At 39.7% G+C, this 21663-nt stretch overlaps 3 protein-coding genes across 4 annotated transcripts; 2 read left to right on the forward strand and 1 right to left on the reverse strand.

The window, feature by feature from the left end:
• Positions 1–1088: 1088 nt before the first annotated feature.
• On the reverse strand, positions 1089–6035 carry LOC111228947 (MAU2 chromatid cohesion factor homolog). Its single transcript, XM_022755067.1, has 19 exons — positions 5717–6035; positions 5517–5534; positions 5357–5422; positions 5080–5175; positions 4895–4989; positions 4776–4803; positions 4515–4670; positions 4284–4430; positions 4089–4179; positions 3896–3999; positions 3708–3785; positions 3322–3387; positions 3044–3127; positions 2827–2876; positions 2666–2743; positions 2466–2577; positions 2261–2351; positions 1626–1753; positions 1089–1528 (listed from the first exon to the last, which is right to left on the reverse strand). The coding sequence occupies exons 1-19, from the start codon at positions 5948–5950 to the stop codon at positions 1454–1456; spliced, it is 1797 nt and encodes a 598-aa protein (XP_022610788.1). The 5' UTR covers positions 5951–6035; the 3' UTR covers positions 1089–1453.
• A 612-nt stretch (positions 6036–6647) lies between these two features.
• On the forward strand, positions 6648–10219 carry armc6 (armadillo repeat containing 6). The gene is made up of 8 exons (XM_022755111.1): positions 6648–6737; positions 6955–7096; positions 7698–7783; positions 7880–8429; positions 8540–8685; positions 8778–8909; positions 9067–9204; positions 9307–10219. The coding sequence occupies exons 2-8, from the start codon at positions 6976–6978 to the stop codon at positions 9517–9519; spliced, it is 1386 nt and encodes a 461-aa protein (XP_022610832.1). The 5' UTR covers positions 6648–6737; positions 6955–6975; the 3' UTR covers positions 9520–10219.
• Positions 10220–10587: 368 nt separating this feature from the next.
• Positions 10588–19870, forward strand: LOC111229002 (mitochondrial coenzyme A transporter SLC25A42). Of its 2 annotated transcripts, none has more exons than XM_022755147.1 (8): positions 10588–10928; positions 13673–13846; positions 14396–14507; positions 14735–14760; positions 15089–15255; positions 15378–15494; positions 16780–16931; positions 17037–19870. In XM_022755147.1, the coding sequence occupies exons 2-8, from the start codon at positions 13754–13756 to the stop codon at positions 17360–17362; spliced, it is 993 nt and encodes a 330-aa protein (XP_022610868.1). In that variant the 5' UTR covers positions 10588–10928; positions 13673–13753; the 3' UTR covers positions 17363–19870. The 2 variants fall into 2 exon arrangements, with proteins under 2 accessions (XP_022610868.1, XP_022610869.1); XM_022755148.1 differs by having other exon boundaries at positions 13673–13834.
• Positions 19871–21663: the final 1793 nt, after the last annotated feature.

The following is a 21663-nucleotide window of genomic DNA, read 5'->3' on the forward strand; positions in this document are numbered from 1 at the left end:
GCTCAACCACCAAATAAAGATCAAACATACCACTCCACAAACATTCAGATCATTACAGATATATAGTATACTGTATATCCAAATGTATCCCAACTAGTGCTGTGCATCGGCCAAACAGTGCTTTGAAAAGACACACATTGAGTTCATGCACAACAATAGACCTGAAATGACTGTCTGTCTGGCCGTTCCATGGTTTAAATTTGATCACAATTTATCTTAAAATCTGTGTACTCTCTCTGAATATTTATTTTACTTAATTCCAAACAAAAATACCTCCTCAATGGTCTTGCAGGAAAGAGTTAAGAGATGAACTGAATGCGTGGGAAAGAAAATCTGAATTTTTAAGGAGAAGTTTGACAGTTTCAAAAATATACTTATTTCCTTTCTTTCCAAGAGTTCGCTGAGAAGGTGGATCCCACCCTATACCCGTTTCCCCTTTTCCAGTCTTTATGCTAAGGTAAGTTAGCTGTCTGCTGGCAATATAGATGTTCTGATCCCTTTTTTTCCCTTAACAATACTGATTCTGATACCTGAACTTGAGTATTATCCAATACTGAGTACCGATTCGATGCCAATGCATTAAAAAAAATGTTAACAGCTACGTATATACTACTAACCCTGTGTGAATGTGATATGATTGCTGTCATTGTCTCCGAGCAAAGACATGAATGCCAAAGAATATCTCCATTTACAGTGGACACCACTTATAGTGATCACTGGCTGATTGGCTGAGTAGCATCATGTGACCTGATAAAGGCTAGAAAAGCTGCATCGGTTAAAACAAAAACACTCAGTAAAAATGTAATAATTTTCAATAATTTATAGCTCATAGGTCCAGGTAGGTCACCATCTGGGTCTGAACCTGGACCATGACAGCCTATTAGTGATTGCAGCCAACAGCTAATAGACTGCATAGACTCACATACTCGCCGATTCCCGATCCAGTATATTTAGGCAGTATCTGAGGTATTTCTGATACCAGTATCGGAATCGGAACAACTCTAGCTGGCAGTAGTTTCATATTTACTGTACAGAGTGGTATCAATCGTCTCATCTAACTCTCTGTATGAAAGCAGGTAAGCGTATTTCCCAAAAAGCTGAACTTTTCCTTTAATTTTTCATTTGTTGTATAGCTGGTAAAACAAACAATTTACAACCACTCCAGGTTGTGCCAGTGTAATACAAGTTCACCTTATGTTTTCCAAAAAACTTCAAACACCTCAAATCCGGTCATGATGCCCCAGTTCCCCAAATGAGAGAAGGAATGCAGTGAATGGAAACCTGCCAAATGACACAGCGCAGTATGCCTTCAGTTTTCTAATTGAGTTTTTCTACCTTCCTTTCCTCTTACCCTTCTATCGAGTATTTCTCCTTTTATCTGTTTGTGTTTTTCTCTAATTTTTCCCTGCAGCTGCTCTTCTGTGTCTCCACTTCCCTGTCAGGGTGGTTGTTCTCAGAGCAGGCTGGCCAGGCTGGTTGTCGGTCCATTCTGAGGCTGAAACTGCCCAGGAGGGAGGCCGTCTGTCCACTGCAACACAACATATTACAGCATTACTCTCTATGAAAATGCAAGCAGGTTGGATAGACTCATTGTTTATAGACTAGCTGACTGATATTGTGCTTACACTGATGAGGTTGTGTTCAGGGAGGCTGCAGGCTGCAATGTGGTCCTGCAGGAGCTGCTGAGAAAAGTTCTGGTGCATCTGAGCTGCCTCATGGGCATCCATGGTGTTTCCACAAGCCTTGTTCAGATCTGCTGGAGAAAAGAGAGGGTGAATACATTTCTATGTTTGATGATTCTGGATCCTAGCGTCATGTCCACCCTTAAATATTCATAGATGTATAAAGTTATTGTAGTGTGATGTGTGTTTCCACTTCTAATTCAGTTGTGGCTTCATTACTCTGTTGTGTCATGATATTACAACTAGATGAGAAATCTATGCTTATGATATGAGATCTCTCCCAATGTGATTGCTGAATATTGTTGCACAATGGTTAGTACGACAAGAAACCGCTTTCCTCTTGCGCCCCCATCTGGCCAAGATATAAATTTATCTCCTAGAAGGCAGATGGCAATGAAATCTGTGAATTTCCCCCCTGGGATCAATTAATTATTATGTAATTAACAGTTCTGCTGGCACGGGCTGCCAGTAAGGTTTTGGACTTTCTTGTCTTTACATATTTTGGGTAAATATTTCATGTAACTTAATAAAACACACCATAAACCTCAGTGTGAGTTAAGGCTGAGTGACAGCTGTACCTTTGAGAAGTGCAGAGGACCACAGCTGCACAGACATGTCTGGGATCTTGCTGGCGAGCTGCATGGCAGGAACCACCATATTGTTACTTTCCTGGAGAAAACATGGAACCAGACAAATAGTCAAGATTACATCTACAGTCCTAAGACACCAGTACAACTGTGTGTGGTCTGATGGATAATTAGTAATAGTGATTTGTGGACTCACCCTGTGGTTGCCCAGGACAAAAAAGATGTGGCCCAGTAGGACAAGCGAACAAGCAGTCAGCCTATTCAGATCCTCAGCATTAGACATCTTCAGGGTCTCCCTTAGAAATCTTCTGTTGATGCAAGTTAAAATAAACTTAGTGCAGAACACCATTACTTAATGTAAAGTTTATATTGCTCATAGGCAGAAGCTTTCCTTACTTGGCCTCATTGTAACGTCCCTGGAAGAAAGACAGGAGCCCTCTGATGTAAAACGCTGCAGCCCGTAGACAATGAGAGCTGAGGAAGTCAAAGTTACACTATTTAAAAATTCTCCAAAAAAACATGTAACTTATATGATGTGGTATTGTCTCTATAGATACCTGACAGGGAAGTTGTGATCAGGGTTAATCCTCTCTAGAAGGCTGTACAGCTGTTGATTCAAAAAAAGTAAGTTAGAATCAAAGTAAAGAAGAAGAAGGACAAAAAAAAAGAAAAAGTATATATATATATACACACACACACACACACACACACACACACACACACACACACACATTTGTAAATGTTACTGCTGGGGGAAGGAAATAGCTTTCTGACCTCTTGATGTCTGTTGCCTTCCCGGATGTAGACGCTGGCCAGGTTGGTCACAATGAACGTCCACAGTTCCTGGTGTGTTGTCATCTAACAGAAAAAAAAACAAAAAAACGAAGAGACACTGACAACATTGAGTCATCTGAGCCTCACACAGCCAAGGGTTTTATACCCCCAAACTATTCCTTTTTGAAATGTCAAAAAGTGTTACACGATCTGCTGTCACATGATCACCTTGTTTCTTCAACAACAGACAGAGGCAACAGTGACGATATGAAACTCACCTGTAGAGCAGCAGTGAACTGAGCCTCAGCGTTATCCATGCAGTTCACCGAGATACAGTAGAGGCCCTGACACAGAAAAAGAGGAGACAGTAGGTTCGTATTATCCTGGACAGATGCATCTTGTCAGCAGTTAGCTGTTCTACTTTCCTCTGCAACCAAGGCACTTTAACAAAACCATAAATGAGAAAAAGGGAAATTCAAACACGTTAGCAGAATTCTGCTACATATTTAAGTGGATACGAGACATTATTGACCTATAGGCTACTACAGAAAAATGTGCTGTTGCCATTCGTACAGCTGTATCTTGTCTCATTTGTTTTTTATCATAAGACAGTTTGATTTTCCTTTTCTGTTGCAGTGTGTATTGTCTTTTCTTGAAGACTTACCAGCAGCGTATGAAGCTGAGCAGCATGATTTGTAAATAACCTGGGAGACAGCTGGCAAAGCTGACAAACCTGAGAAATCTAAACAGACAAAGACCCTCACAATCTTGAACAAGACAGACAACCTGCAGGGGAAACTGCATTTACAGAATCTATGCAGAACAGAATTTCCTTCACAGCTGATGACTCACCTCTTGTAAAGCTGTGGCCTTGTGTCCAGTGACGAGTCGGCACATGATGATATGCTCCAGCAGGATGACTTGGAACGTGGATAGGATGGGACTGCTGTCCAGCACTTTGAAAACATTCAGATGGACCGGAGTTGAGTCAACATCACCGACATCGAGGGGGAAATCATCAGTGAGAGTATTCCATCAAACTTACTCTTCAGCTTCTCCAGCTGCATGAGAGCTTTGTCTGTGTACTTCTGTGCCTTCTCCAAGTAGCCCGCCTGCATGGAGTGCATCACTGTCACCTTTTAGTATATAAAAAAAAAAAAACATCCTGTTTTATCCTGTTGCAGATGCACAACACAAAACATGAAGTTCTTTTCAGAATGTACACGTGACAAAATCTCACCAGGTACACAAGCACACACATATGCTCTTTGGGCAGCCAGTGGAAGAGAGCTGCTGGATTAGTGGGAAGGATCTCATCATCATGGAGAGTGGAGATGGTCTGGATACACTGCTGAAGCTGCTTCAGACACGGCTTCACACTCTTTACCTAAATCCAACGTATAGATAAATACGTGCCTGGCAATGGCATGATGGTAGCTGCCAATAATGAGACATGGGGATACAGCTGTACCTGTCCAGCATCCAGGTAGTGTGTAACCTGCAGCACGAGGAAGAAAACTCTGAGGGACTCCTTCTGAATGGGGTTTCCCTGCCAGTTCTCCACGATGGTCCCACACAGCGTCAGCAGAGGGTGCACCTCGCTCAGCTTCCGCTCCATCAGCAGCAGCTACAGAGTCACAGATGCAAATGCATTTTACAGAATTGCATGTTATGAAAACAACACAAGTAAAATGTTAGGTGCCTTTAATTAGTAGAGTATTATTACACTTACCATTCCTTTACTTAATAAGAACAGCGCTCTGTAGAGAAAGATAAGGAAAAAGTTAATGTGAGAAAATGAGCATTAAATGACAGGTAAAAAAAAAAAACACCCCAGTGTGATCTTTTTACCGTGTGTACTCTGATCCCATGACTCTTGCATACTCTGCTCCAACTCCAAGGAGGTCACAGGCAGATACCAAGTCCTTCTCTAGAGCGTGTAATTGCTTAGAAAGAAAAAACATCCCACACACAAATGCTTTAAAATCAATTTACTAAATATGAATAACTTTGTAATGCATAATGCATTTTCTTACTGCCAGCTGAAAAAGCAGTCTGCAGTGCCAGTAGGGAGTTTGCTGAGAGATCTGGATGGCCTTCCGCAACACCGGTTTGGCCGAGTCCACCAGGTTCTTGAAAACAGAAGGCAATAGGTGAGTTTCGGAGACTGAGCACAACAACCAAGCAACCTCTGCTACAGAAAATACATTATTTTACTCTTGCATTTATGTTATAGCCTAATAAGTATGTTAACCTGGTGAAACATAGTAAAGTTTCCCGAATCACTACTTCATGTGGACTGGATGCACCTACCTGTTGACAGTAGAACTCTGATAGAATACTTGCTGCTTCAAACTTGACATCTTCAAATTGAGAAATCTGACATAAATCATTAAGGAGTATTTTTCCCTCCCCATTACAAGCACACACCTTGCGTCAATATGCAACCTCATATCATTCGGAAAAAGGATACTTGTTGTGATATGAACCACTGTGGAGAAAATAAGACAAATAAATATTAGAGTCAGTATCACACCGAGCATCGATTTTGACAGTGAGCTGGTGCAATGGATGAAAAAAAAGCATTACACACTGGACGTGTTTCAAATGTTTATCCTTTTCAGTGATTCACTGTACCACAGCCCGGTGTCAGACGCTGTGGCTGCTGCTCACCGCTTTCTCCAGGTGAGTCTGAGCCAGCTCGCTGTTTTTTGTGTGGCGGTACAGCACCGAGCCCAGCTGCAGGTGAGTCCGGGCCTCGACCCTCGGAGGCGGTTTGAACTGAAACACCGCCTGCAGACAGTGGACGCACAGACGGATCTTCGGTGGACTCGACGTGCGGAAATGTTCTGCAAAGCCCAGCAAAGCCAGGTACCAGGGCTCCGGGGCCTCTGTGCTCGCTGCCATCTTGAGTTGTCTGAAGACAAAGCAATAACAAAAGATCCTGGTTTACCGCTGGACCGACGTCCGCCGAATCCGGTCCTCAGCTACTGCTACCCTCTCTTGTTTTCTGCCTCAGTCATTTGCATGAATCTGAGTACTAGCGCCAAGCTAGCCAGGGCAAGAATAACTTCCGCTTATTATTTTCAAATTAAGACCACGTGTGTAACATTTAGACAAACATAATATACATTTTTATGTAATTCCGGTAATTGATGTCACATGGCAGCAACAACAGTGAAATATTTACGACTACCTATCCCGAAAAACGCAATTTCACGGTGAAAATCCTCTTGAGTCACGAGTTCACCACTGGAATATTATAAATGAATGGAATACCTCCTTTACTTTGAAGGGAAAGTAAAAGTGCACTTTTCACTTAAAAGTGCCCGGATATCTTCCATTTAACCAACATTAACGGAGCGGGGCCCTCTTCTTAACAAGAAACATATAAACTAGCCTACTCAATTTGCATTCCTTAAGTTATGAAATCGTTGTCTCGGGTAAAACTTTTGGAACTTGTGGAACTAATCTTTTGCAGTCTATGTTTCGATGAGGCAAATGTATGAGTGGGACCTTTTGCGGAATTTGATATTCATTTAAATTATTCCGCAACATTCACGCCCCACGCCCTTTGGTGGGAGCTGCAAGTAGTGTGCACGACCTACTACGTAAAGTGCGTAAATCAACAGAGGTGGTCGGTTCTTCATTCATAACAGTGGAGCAGGCGGTCTGTCACTGATCGGTGGTATCAGTTAAGTGATTTGACTTTTACAACGATATTTTGTCTTATGTGGGAACAATCCTGCAGCAGAAAAGCTATTCTTAACGGAAGCTTTGTACATTTCAACAGCCATAGTTGGCAACAGGAGAAGTAACACAACATGTATTAGCTAGCTATAGCCGGCATTAGCTGTCTCCGGTAGATGTTCCTCATCTTTTGACAACAGCTTTATCTCGCTTCATTTCAGAGTACAAAATTACGAGGCAAGATGTCGAAACGGAGGATCACACAGGAAACGTTTGATGCTGCTGTCAGGGAAAACATGGAGGAATTTGAGATGGATCCTGACGAGGCTTTGAGGGAGGCTGTGGAGCAGTTTGAGTCTCAAGGTAAATTTCACAGAAATTACTTGATATTTACTGTATAATGGTGAAGCCAAGCAAGGTATGATCTATGTACATTTCAGAATCAGCATGATAGGGGTGAAACATACAAACGGTTAAATATCAGTATATCCAACTATGCTTTGCACTAGAAGTAAAGTCACTGATGGCCAGAATGCAGATACCTGAGTTGCTAAAACCTGCTAAAATATTTATCATGGCAGAGAAATTGTCTCTAGTGACACTGACTGGAGTCATGAGGTCTGTTGCTTAATGTCCATATTGGGATAATATCCAGGAAATATGTGACCATTTTACAAAATATGTTTTTGCAGTGTTACAATTTATAATTTTCTCATATTCCAAAATGACAACAGTTTCATGTATACTTAGATTAATTAAACAACATGGCCTATCAGACATCTCTGTACCTTTATGTGGAGTTTAAAAGGATAAAGTATTAAATAGTAGCATTCTAGCTCCTGCATTCCCTAATAAACTTGAGGCTTCTGTCTTGAATAGTGGTCCAGTAAACCACACACAAAGTTAGACTGCAGTAAAACCCTTCTTGGTTAGTTGATGTTCTTACATTGTGACTTGGATACAGGTGTGGACCTCACTTGTATAGTAAAAGCTGTACCAGCTGCATCAGCCGATGAGAAACAAGAAGAGCAAACACATGAGGTCTTACAGGTAAGTCCTGGCCTGCTATGTGAAAAGGAACTGTTTACTTCCAAAGTATCTGTTGTCAAAATCCCGCTCTGTGTTCCCCTACTTTTTCACTTGCAGGCTTTGGATTCTCTCCGAATTGGGAAAGACATAAAAGACATAAAATGCTTCACTGAACAGTGCTCACTTGGATTTGCCCAGAGGTACCTGGCTGCCCAAAAAGATGCCTACCCCATTATCCTCTCCTACTGCAAAAAGAGTGTGGAGGAGCAGGAAGCTGTGTTGGCCGCTCTGTCTGCTCTGGCTGCACTGACAGATGGACAGCCAGACTTGTTGGATGCGGAGGGTCAGCAGTTCCTTTTGGATGTCCTTAATAAGTACCAGGCAGATTCTTCTGTGACACGCGTGGCCATCTGCGCTGTACGTCACTGCTGTTTGAAACATGAACAGAACAGGCAGGATTTGGTAAAAGGTGGAGTCCTGCCCCTGCTGACCACTTCCATTACACGACATAGTGGATGTGAAGAGCTGGTGAAGGAGGCCTCTGCAGCTCTCAGGGTCATGACCTTTGATGATGATGTCCGAGTTACATTTGGGCATGCTCACGAACACGCCAAGATGATTGTTCTCGAGCACAATGGACTGAAGGTCTTAATTGAGGCCGCGAAAGGTAAGGCACACTGGTTCATTTGGGGGTTTATCGTAATAGCTTGTTATTTCTAAATCAGATTTTAATCGCATGAATGTAATTTGTTTGTTTCTCATGTTCTGCCCTCACAGCTCACCTTGATAATATTTCTGTTCTGAGTGAGCTCTGTGCAACTTTGTCCCGTCTGGCTGTGAGAAACGAGTTCTGTCAAGACATCTGTGATCTGGGAGGATTAAAACTCATAATGACGTTGCTTGCAGATTGCTATGAGACAGCGGTAGTGTACAAAAAACAAGAGTGTGATACAAAGTGATTCAAGATTCAACTTACGTGTTTGTTCTGCTCACTGAACTGGTTTTCCTCTTCCAGGAGTTGGTTCGGCAGGTCCTTAGTGCAATACGAGCCATAGCAGGAAATGATGATGTGAAAGATGCTGTTGTTAACACTGGTGGAGTCCAGCTCATTGTCATCGCCATGAACAGACACATGAGCAACTCTGCTGTGAGTTAAATGTCATACTTATGGATTTGATCGAGACTTCACAGCAGATTTAGTGAAGACACTTTTATCATATGTTGTTTTTTGTTGTGTGAAACTAAATTGAAGTTGTAAATAAATTCTACAAATGTCTTAAGATTGTGTTCATGTTCTGCTGTAGGTGTGTGAGCACGGCTGTGCGTGCCTCTCTGTCCTTGCTTTGCGTAAACCCAACAACTGCAAAGTCATCATGGATAATGGGGGTGCCTTGGCTGCCGTGCAGGCAATGAAGGCACATACTGATGCGGTCAATGTGCAGGTAATATGAGGTCATTAAAAATTAATATGCTCAACTGAAAAAAACAGGCCCTGTGACAGCGTGCCAACTCTGTATGTCTTTGTTTTCTGTCTTTATGAACAGAAACAAGGGTGTATGCTGTTGAGAAACCTGGTTGCACGTATGCGCAATTACAGCCAACCAATCCTGGACATGGGAGCAGAGGCCCTGATAGCCCAGGCACTAAAGACCCACCAAGACTGTGGTGATGTGGGTAAAGCCGCCCTCAGAGATCTGGGATGCCAGGTGGAGCTTCGAGAGCTGTGGACTGGCAAACATGGCAGCCTCACCCACTGAAAGTATGAGAGCATCACTTAAGACCATACACTCACACAATGAGTTTGTGTGCTATTTTAGGGGACATAAAACTTTAGGATGTTGGTATAGACAGTATTAAGGCAGATGCACCTCCCTAGCTAGACATATTTGTACAGAGTAGTTAATGTAGAGAAGACTTGTGAACAGTGCAAACAACCAAGCCACCAGTCTCATACAATACCCTTAAGAGGTTGAATAAATTTTCCAGTCCTTTTTCTGTTTTTAACAAACATAAAAGGTCATTAAAGTCCCCTTGTATATGTTTTATTTGCTATTAATATTTTGTTTACAAATTAATTTTTGATGTCCAATTTTATATCTGTTCTTGAGATGTTAAATGTAAATTCGTGAGTTTGGTGCCATGGGTCAATACAAATGTATTTGCTGTATTGCAAATAGTTAAACTGCAGTTTTGTGCAGTTTCCTTTCCTGTGTTGGCAGAGCCACATTTTAACATGCATTGAATGCCTTATATGTCAACTAGAAGGAATCGTTTCTGATTTTGTTTTTAGTTTGTTATGCATTATGACAGTGTAAAACTGAAATCTCTGTAGACCTACCACTGCTGACAGTATATATTCTGCATGACTATGATAAAACTCACTTTGGTGTGTCAGCTTTATCTTGCTGTGTGACTGTTTACAGTGTATTTGTTGAACCTGAAGCATTTTTTTTTAAACTTCCAGTGTACTTTTTGAGTTATTTATGGATATACAAAATATCTCATGCAAGGATTAGCATTATAAAGTGAAAACATGCCCCAAAGATGTAAAAGATAGACATAAAACATGTGAGTTAACAATAAACAATAATCTCTCAACCAAAACTACTTTGCACACTAAACAAAAAAGTTACCCCCCACATCACTAGGTACTTATGGGGAAACTATAGAAAGCTAACTCATTGCCAAGCGTGTCTCGTGCTCACGCCCCTCTAACCGACCTATCCAGGCACGCCTCACTCAGACTTCATCTCCCACAATGCCACTGCGCTCGTCCTTGTCAAACCTCACTGTGGTCATGCTAACGTTAACCGCCTCAGGTCGCTGACAGGAGTAGTAACGGCAGAACTACAACAGCACGCACGATGTCATTCACTTGATGCCACTGCTGGGCTAATGCAACTCAGACACTTCTGGAAGAGAGTACTTTTAACACCAGGAGACGTTTTTATGAAGACGCAAAGTAAATGTTAATTTTTCCACAACGAGAGTAACGATAACGTTAGTGTAGCGGTAAGCTAACAGCTAGCTAACGTTACTTAACCTGGTATTCGGCTAACTTAGAAACAGCTTTGGAAGAGCCTGCTAACGAACTGAAATAACACTCCGAGAGAGCGATATAGCTTCAGAAAATGAGAATTCTTCGTGCTGGTCTCAGGTTTGTAAGGTAAGAAATGTAGTGTTTATAACCAGTGACAGATAGCTGGCTGCAAAGGGTGGCTGTGTTTTGTTGGTGGGCAAGTTTCGAAAGCCTGGTGGGTGCAACAGCCACTCAGAAATAACCGTGGTGATCATTTTTATCAATGATGAATATGTTATTTTTTAATTATACTGCTGAATTGTAACCGTACCCTGTTTATGGCTATGGAGTGTCCAGTGGTAACAAATGATTTGACTAATAATAATGTTACATGGCAAGGAGAGTAGTAGCATATGGGATACAAAGCTGTTACAAAACTATCACCTAACATGGCAAAAAAGTCAAAATACCAAGAGGTAGACAAAAAAACACCAACACTATAACATAATGCTTCCCTTTAGAGCAACATTACAAACTCAGAATTCTGAACAAATTTACAGAGCTGAAATAATTAGTCGATTTTGTTATAGAAAATTGATAGAAAATGAATTGCCAGCAGTTGTATGAATCGATTAATCACCAAGTCATTTATATAGCATAAATGTAGATTTGCTACCTCTCTCTATCTTATGTAATGGTAAATTGAATATCTGTGGATTTTTGACTGTTAATGAAATGCAGTAATTGATGAAATAATTGTTAGTGGCAGCCCTACAAATCCATTATAAGCTTCACAAAGCATTAGCATTTTTTGTGTGGTGGTTCAATTGGAATGAATTGTTTTAATTATGTTGTCCTTCCTGTGTCTTCACACACAGTTACTACACAGTTTAAGGCAGTTATTGTTATCTTGGCACATTCTGAAATGTCTCAAATGACTAATTATTGATACACTGATATTTTACTAATGACCATTAGATAACCCAGCTGAAAGGACAAGTTGGTCACAGAAGTTTCACACAAAAGCAGTTCAGCAAACAACAAGACACTGTGTGTGTTAACACTAGTAACCCCAAGGGACAGCTCTATCTCTCCATTCCTGTGTGTGTAGCAGGGGAGGGAGGTGTTGAATAAGTGAGGTAACCAAACAGACATAGCTAGCAATCAGGAACAAGGAACTGTAAAATGATATGCATGGAGAAGGAGGCTATAGTCAGGGGTAAAGTAAGGACAGTGGGTGAGGTGAAAAGGGACACATCAAGTGCTCATTTGATGATTTGGCTTGAAGCCCTGTTGTACTGATGCCAACATTAGTTGCCCATGACTACCCGGCTTTTCAGCAAACCCTCTATTTGCTCTCTTGTCCCTTGGCCTTCTCTCTCCATCTTGTTTTGCTTTATTTTCCTCACTGCTGCTAAACTCCTTGAACTCTGATGTTTCTAGTGGATCTTTTCCATCTATTTAACAAATGTTCATTTGTTACTAGTTACTAGTTTTTAAGCTGGATCAGAACTATATTTAGTGAAATATACATGGCATCTCCTCATGGCTGCACACCTAATCATTTCACCTTTATTCACATTATCACATTTTCACAAACATATGTGATACAAAGCAATGTGTATTTATTATGTTATTATTATGTTAGTTAAGATTGTAGCCTGTATATTTGATACAATACACTTTTTTATGATATCACATTCATGACAGTTCACAGGATTATAATTTGTTTTTATATTAAATATACCAAAATATTTTTTCTAGAGCAGCAACAACAAAGTTGTTTTATAAACTCAATATCTCCCTGGAAACAAATCTAAACCCTAAATAACATAAATAATGGTCCTGGTGACACTGACTGAAGAGTAAAAACATGTAGAACATCAGTTGTGTAGATTGTATGCATGTTAAAAAATGATATCAAAAGTTAATAGTATGTTAATCAGTTCTGAAAATTATTGAAGCTCTACAAAAATACACATGCCAACTTTAATGCCAACATTTCCTGCTATTCACATTTACATATTTCACAACTTTGTAATTGTGACTGTGATTTAAAGCAAGGTTGGTTTGAACAATGTACAATTGTACAGTGTACATTTTATTTTCCAGTATTTAACAATGGACCAGAGAGCCTATGGGGGTTGAAGGTTGCATGAATAGGTGATTTGTCTGGTAAAATGATTAGCTCATTGAAAAAAATGCCATGTCATCTTTGTTGGTAAGGGTAGTGAGACCGGCCCAGATAATGTTCTTTAAAGTTGATCTCCTGTTAGTTTTCATTGAATAGATCAGAAAGAGTGTCCTGCTTGTACAACAATGTGGTAATACTGTAATCTGGTATGTTAAGGGAGGGACTTCAGTGATCTTGTCCTGCAAGAGATTGGGTGTAACTTACACTAGCTCTGCTTTGCTTGTTTTTTTTTTTATAGCTTTCATTGGTGTGGTAGTTGGTTAAAGTTAACTTGATTGTTGTTTGGGTGTTCTTATTCTTTATTCTTATCCTCTAAGTTTCTTATTTAAAGATAACTACTCTGTAAGTCATCACTTGCTGACATGACACTGGTTAAGTGAGCACAGAATTACAAAGAATTTACTAAACTAAAACAGATTTCTGTGCTAGCAGTTTATACAAGGCTAGACTTGAATATCTTGGTACGTATGACCTCATGATGAAGCTACTAATGAATGCAAAATCAAATTATCATAATTTGTTGATAATGCTTGAAACTTATCATATCCAGAGTCATGCTTGTCACTAGAACTTGATGTAGTTCCCTGAAAGTAACAAGAGTCGAAAGGTAGCCATTTAAATGTCTGACTAAGCTTAAAATTTTACCTATAAGTGACCTTTTGTTTCTCTTTCTGCCCTCTTCTTCTCTCCTCTGTAGCTCTTAGCGCCTGGTGTTGCTGCCCCTCCAGTGGTTGAATTCATGAGCACGCTCAGTGACAGCTGTGCGTAGTGCTCTGGGATGGGGAGTGGAGTCCAGGAACAACGAGCATCACTCACGCAGGGAGAAGTGCTGCCGCTGCCTTCCTCCAGTCAGTCAGAAGTGAGCTATGAGGTGACATTTTATAGACATGAGCCTTCCTTCAACACTTCAAGGAAAATCCACCTGATAAAAAAGTCCATGGGTTAATTTATGTAATTTTTTGTATTGCAGCTCATTTTTAATCTGTGAATTTGAATCATTTATCTTATTTAGACACAACTCCAAGAACACCAGAGCAGTCATTGTGATGTTCCAGTTTGTGTCTAGTCAGTGTCTGTGTTTTATCTGTGTGCTGTCTATTTAAAGGGATTTCAGCTGTGCTGTTAAACCATGTATGCTTTGTATCCTTTGCTAGTTGCACCGCTGTATTGTGTGTGCAAGAGATTAACTGAGCTAAATTCAGTAGCTTCATGGCCTCCTCTTTGGCTTTGGTTCATTTAAGGACATCTGCTCCTATTTGTGAGGTTTGTAAACTGGACAGTGAGTTGTCATCTATTATCATTACGTAACTCTGGCTTAATGATCAACAGCATCTCAAACACAATATTGTTCACGTAAGGACGCAGTTTTTACAGGAGTCACTCTGTTGGTGTTAAATGCAATTCCTCCATCTCTGTGCAGGGCCTAAAGCACACTCGCTCTGTCCTCAACTCGCTCTTCTCGGGCGCTTTAGCGGGAGCTGTGGCCAAGACAGCTGTCGCCCCATTGGACAGGACTAAAATCATCTTCCAAGGCAAGTTGGGTGCTCGGCTCACGTAAAACAGTTTTTAAGATTACAAATCACCCAAATTGACGACACAGAATTATTTCTTGACTCTGTTATATTTTAACTACACTGCTACTGTTAGCACAATCTGAATGCTAGAAAATGTGTGTGGTTTTTCTGAAATGAGAGTAAGTGGACTGATAAAGAACACTGTATGCTTGTCATTTATACTGTATATGTGTTCTGTTTTTCAGTGTCTTCAGCACGATTCTCTGCCAAGGTGGGTTTGTCTTAAAGAGCATTTTACATTTCATGTACATTTTTATTTTGCTTGATAAAACATAAATAAATTACCTGCTTCTTATTCACATACAAGAAGTTAATTCACATCCACTGCAGTTGATATAGTTTTTTATTTCAAGTTTGATTTACTGATAAAAAGAACATGCATACACTTAGAGTCATGCAATTTACTGTACAGGCATTAACATTAGTTTTCAGACTGACCTCCAAAGAATATCAGAGGAACAAGTTAAAGACAAAAATAGATTATCATCAATTCAAACTAGGTATGAGTATGTATTGTATTTGTGTACATTGTAATACAGGAGGCCTACAGGTTGATCTACCGCACCTACCTGAAGGATGGCTTCTTCAGCCTGTGGAGGGGGAACTCTGCGACGATGGTGCGAGTCATTCCATACGCAGCCATCCAGTTCTGTGCGCATGAGCAGTACAAGAGGCTGCTGGGAGGTTATTATGGCTTTCAGGGGAAGTAAGTGTTAGTTTGTACTGGTAGACATTTATGAACTTTTATGTTGACACCCAACTTAAGATTTTCTTCATGTCTCATAAACTTAAATACTGATGTACATTTGTTTTCCTCTGTTGTTTCAGAGCCCTGCCTCCATTACCAAGGTTACTGGCTGGATCTATGGCAGGTACCACGGCAGCTATGCTGACCTATCCTCTGGACATGGTGCGAGCCAGGATGGCCGTAACACCAAAGGAAATGTAAGTATCTCTAACTGCTAAAATACATAATCAGTGAATATTAAGCACTGACAATAGCCAAAGAGCACAGGGGGTTGCAATGGTATCAGTGTCTTGCTACAAGGTTCAGGTTTAGGATGATATCTGAGACATTTTGAAAGCATATCAAAAAGCCATGATACCACACAACATAAAGTGTTTTTCTATGAGATCTCATATCTGTCATGAATTATGCTGTTGTCACTGACAATGTGACAATGTCTTTAGTTCATTTATAAAGACTTGACAGGTGGTTTTACAGTTTGACAGTCAGAAAAACATAACTGAAGTAGGTGAAGCCACCAGGCAAAATTTGTTTGTATAGCACATTGTCATACACAGAAGTCAAGTTTTCTTAGTCAGGTGCTGCAGTTGCTCTCCTCTGGCTGCAGCAGCTGGGAACCACCTCTTGGACGACATTTGCACTAATTGGCTTAAGGCTTCACCGATACGCACGTTTTTATTCTAAGAAATTCTGATACTTTATCTCCCATGGTTATTTCTCCCAAAGATTGGCAAATTTATTTGATCTGCTCCTTGTGGGAGCTCATTTTTTTTAGATATGGGCACCAACACTATAATTATCATTTCCAGGTAGAAAGCTGTAAAAACTGTTTAGCTCAGGAGTTATTGTAAAAGAAGTAATGCTCTTATCACTCACTTTATTTTATATTTAACTGAAATACTGATTATGTTTGCATTGTAGCATGGAGTATATTATACAACTTGATGTATTTTTCTTGTTATACAGTCACATTTTGAAGTTTCTGTATAAATTCTAATTGAGTGTGTAGGACACTTAGTTCTATTTTTCAACTCTGTTTGAACTCAAAGTTTTTCAAATTGTGTCATTTTGAGTGACTCGTAAGGTTATATCAGTTTAGATAAACACATCAAAATTAAGATAGTTCTCTTATATTGCCAATAGAGTGAAAAGAGGAAGAATCAGTAGTAGGAGTATCCCTTTTAATTTTGTTATACTGTAACATAATTTCATCACTCTACAAAAACAACAACAAAAAGAAATAGTGATATGAATTTTTATGTCATATCACCCACCCATATTGACCTTGGTGCAGATTCAGTCATAATCAATGAGTAAGGAAAGAAAGTAGGTCTATGGATGGGTGTTTTTTTTTTTTTTTTTTTGTTCACATTGTAACTCAGATACCAGAATACAATAATGAACAGGAGTCTTTTGCTACACCTCATCCAGTTTCATCCAGCTTACATTTTTTATATTTTGTGTTCCGTTTCTCTGTTTTAGGTATAGTAACATTCTGCATGTGTTTGTGCGGATCTCTCGAGAAGAGGGCCTGAAGACATTGTATCGAGGTTTTACTCCCACCATGCTGGGTGTTATTCCCTATGCTGGTCTCAGCTTCTTTACCTATGAGACACTGAAGAAATTACATGCAGGTAATTTATCTACAACCCCTTTCTGTCACACCTAATGTTTATGTTGTGTATGTGAAATATTTATTCACTGAATTGGACCTCTTTACATCCTCCTCTCCCATGTAGAGCGCAGTGGGCGCCCACAGCCCTACTCATATGAACGTCTGGCATTTGGAGCCTGTGCAGGTCTCATTGGCCAATCAGCATCTTATCCTCTAGATGTGGTACGGCGGCGTATGCAGACTGCAGGAGTGACAGGTCACACGTACGGCACCATCCTGGGCACCATGAAGGAGATCGTGTCTGAGGAGGGGGTCATCCGTGGACTCTACAAAGGTCTCAGTATGAACTGGGTTAAAGGGCCTATTGCGGTGGGCATCAGCTTCACCACCTTTGACCTTACTCAGATCCTCCTGAGGAAGCTGCATCAGATGGGCTATACAGCTCGATAATAGTGATTCAGAGTGGAAAACGGGGAGAGCACAAGATCCCCATAAGCCCTCTTATGAGAAACAAGGAGGGAAAAGTGAGAGAGAGTAAAGAGTGTGTATCGCTGGACAGAAGCAAATGCACACTGGCTCAGGATGCGTGGGTAATATTAATGTATTCTCTCGCTTTATCTGTGTGCAACAAGGGATGTACACTCCCTGTAGGTACAAAGTAGGGTGTAGGGTGGTAACGTGTACCTCTACACGCTGTTGTCATGTACATCTAAGTGCAATATGCTCAGTGGTTTTATGTGTGTAGCCTATGTGTGTACACATAGATTATATTGCTCCTGCCCTGGTGGACCAGGCCTGTGAGTGTATTTATCAATCAAAGAGTTCAGAGGTTCACACACACTGACATCTCTCAGCTGCCTTGTGTGTCTGCTTAAAACTGACACCTTCAAATGCAATGCAGGATGCCACTCATCTGTTATGGACTTTTAAGATGCATTTGATTTGATCAGAGTAAAGTATGCCCCCTTGAGATTTGTTTTGATGTGAGTGAGTTTGTTTAAGGAATTATACCAAAGGTTAGGATGTGAGATAGCTTCAGATTATATGGTGTTAGTGGTGTTATAAACAATCTTGCCCAGCACAGAGGTAACAGCATCTTTACTGCCACTGAATAGTTTTTGTTTGAGTTGAAAATATCGAAATCTCTTTGAGTCCAGTATTTTTAAGTGGAGCTCCTGAACATTGAATTCACAGACTGTTATTTGGAATTAAGCTATTGTGCTGACAGCAGACAGATGATCTATATTTTATGCCAGTGCCAACAGATATAAAGTTTTAAGAGTGCCCATATTATTTTATGTTTGTTTTCACTGTAATCATATCATGGGCTTTTTAAAATATTGTAAATTTTGATAGTCAAATCTGTTGTCTGATGTATCAATACAGGTGATTAGACAGATTTAAAAAAATACCAGCTGAAAATCTCACCTACAGTTTAACCTCATACTGACATGCAGTGTCAAGTAATGCACATCAAACACTTTGATAGGTAATTTTCCAAATGTGTGATCATAGACACTGATTTAACAGTTTAGAAGGAACACCTGTACAGTCTAATGCAATCCAATACAACAGCCCTGCAGTGAGTATTACCTTTGTAAAGTTTACAATGCCCCTTGTCATTGACACTGTGTGTGTGAGAGGTGTTGCTTTAAATCTATGGCATTTTTAATGATATTGTTTTGGATTACAATATATTGACAGGTGTTTCTAATATTGTCACCCTCATGTATGTGTCACTGGTAATGAAAACACAGAGTCCCATACACACTATACAAATGTTGTCTTCCATGTGCTGTCAGTGTGGCAGCTGCAGGATCTGTCTCTTGGTGATTTTGCTGCCATTCATGCCCGTTTTCTTTAAAACTTGGCAAGACACTAGTTTTGATTTTGACAGGTCATTGAAATAATTTACAAACTTCTGGTTGGGGTGGACTCACAATGAAGATCTTTATTAGTATTTACTAATGGACTAACTTGACTGGAAATGTGCACACACCTAGTGAAGTGATCATTTGACTTCTCTGTTACAGGCAGCATTGAGTTCATTTTAGCATTCTCAGTATTGTACTTTACCTCAGCATGTAATCAATAGTTCATGAAATTCTCACATATCAATGTGTTATGTGGAGTATTGTCAAAAATGGGACTTTGTGCTCAGTTTTTATTTGACCATATGTGCGACAGTTTCAACAGTGTTGATGCAGGCTTGCAGCCATTGAGGAGTGTCAATAGTTTGTATACTTAGACCATACATACCATACATACTGTTTCTATACTTAGACCATACATACCGAGGATGCAGAGCCAAGTGGAGCAGAGGGCAGGAAGTGTCTCCTTCACCAGAATAAAAGCAGGAAACAAACAAGTGTGATGATTTAAACTGAAACTCAATAGTGTTTTGTATTTTTTAATGCATGATTCATACACAATTGTTTAAGACTCTACTGGGGCTGCACAAATGATTATTTTTTATTATTGATTAATCTTGAAATTATTTGAATAATCACCAGACAAATGCCCATAATAGTGACTAGAGCCCAGAGTGATGCCTTAACATTGCTTAAGTCTTCTGACCAGCATACAAACGCCCAAAAATATGATTTTTTTTTTCATGTTGTGAAAGAGAAAAGCAACCCTTTGCGAATCTTTAATCAGCAAATATTGTGTGTTTTCACTGTTTTAAAAGTTCAGTAACCTATTAGAATTTGAATTGATTTTGTCCATTAACCAACTCATTTATTGGCTGATTGAGCAGGGAGTAGGGAGCAGAGTATTTTTCGGTACTAATGTCGAAACAATACCTGGATTTCAGCACTGATACCAGAATGACTCTTCTTTGATTTTTGTTTGGTATTTGGTACTTTGGTACTTTTAGTATTTGATAGTTTTCGATACTCGCTGCTAGGGACACGTTGTGGTCAGTAACAGGACATTTTGAAATTTGGTACCCATCTCTATTCATATATTTATCTCGCAACACGTCCAGTCTGTGGTGCTGACTGGCAAAACAGATCCCGTACGCCCCCACCTTTTAAACTTACGAACCCTCTTTTAACCCCCCTGTCTGACCATCATTTCATCTGCCTCTCATCTGTCTGTTCATGGATGTTGTGATTGTTTTCCTCATTGTCCAGGGAATCAGGAGAAATGTAGCGTTCAGGTGACACACCCGAACCTAAGCGACTGTATTCACATCAGCAAACAGTGGAAAACTTTGATGCACTTGGGTTAACAGAGCAGTAGATGCAAGTTTAGTCAATTCGTTATCTTTACCCCTTACCTTAGGTAGCAGGAGGGAAGTATGTTTAACTAAGTTTGGATCAATGACAGCTTGAATTGTGCACATGTTCTGAGCTGACATTTGCAAGAGTGCTTCTTGGTTGAAAGTACACAGTAACGGAAAGCTGAGTCAAAGGCAGTTACTGACTCTTAAGTGCCTAACAAGGAATAGTAATGTGTTTACTATGACTGAGCTACTTCTACTAACCTTTCTGAAGGTCGCTTCCATTTTATAGCCTTGCTTTGGTCTTGAAGTTACAAATATTTAAGGAGCAGCGGGTGGTTTGAAGTTTGGGGATTGTTAGACCTCTGTGACTGAATGTATTACTTCAGGTGAAGTTTTTATATGTGAATTTTGTAAAACTTACAAACTGCCTTGCAGGGTATTGCTGTCTAGGGTGAGATACATGACTCTTTGGCTCTCTAGCAGACTCGATCAATCCATTCCAACACATATGGGACTGATTTGGAGGTAGGATGATTTAAAAGTACATTTAATGGCTGTTTGTAGCCTTATTTCAATTAGAATAACATAAAGAGCATTGCAATGTTATTATCTCCTAATTGAAGGACCTATAGATCAAAAGAGATTGGTAAGCGTGATGAAATGTACCATAATAGGGAGAGTCTAACGAACCTGGACAAACTCCTAGACAATCATTGCATGCCAAAAAGTTTTCTTTTGTATTTGTTTCAAAATAAAAATATGAGTTTTGTTGTGAACCTGACAAGGAATACTGACACACTACAACAACAAACTGGTAAAAGTTGTGATTTTATTTCCTCTAATGAAAGCAAATTGAATTGCTTTAACCCTGTTTGTGGGTGATCCTACACAGACGTGCAGACATACAATGCTACTGTATATGCATGTTACAACAGATCATCTTATATGTTTTTGTTTATGTGCATCAGTGGTATGATGGCTGTTTTGTAAATCCTAGTGATTTGTGCCAACTGAATGTAAACGTACCTACTAATACCACACCCTGTGTCCAGTCTGTAGTGTTGATTGTGTATCTGTTGCAAAGTTTTGAAATATTAAATTCTCAAATAAAACTGGATGTTAACTACAGATTGATGCTTGTGTCTTATTTCATTGGTTTTCATGGTCCTGAATGATGTCTGTGCTTTATGTTTGTGAGGTATGTTTGGTATTGGAATTACACTGTAGAAACTGCACAAATTGGAGATAAATAGCCTATATAAACTAACAAAGTATATTAATAAATAAATATAGAAATAAATGTAAGGACATCAATACAGATGCAAATATTTATATAAATGATTGAAAAAATAAATTAATAAACAAGAAATATATGAAGAAAAAAATAAACACTGAAAAATGTATAATGTATTATTTTTTGAGCCCTGATGCATAAGAAGGTGGTTATTGAGTTCCAAACAGAAAGAAAATGACTGAATAAAGAAATACAGGTGGAACTATATATATATATATATGATATATA

The sequence above is a fragment of the Seriola dumerili genome, unplaced genomic scaffold, assembly GCF_002260705.1.
Source record: "Seriola dumerili isolate Sdu_G_001 unplaced genomic scaffold, Sdu_1.0 BDQW01000226.1, whole genome shotgun sequence".
NCBI classification, from domain to species: domain Eukaryota; kingdom Metazoa; phylum Chordata; class Actinopteri; order Carangiformes; family Carangidae; genus Seriola; species Seriola dumerili.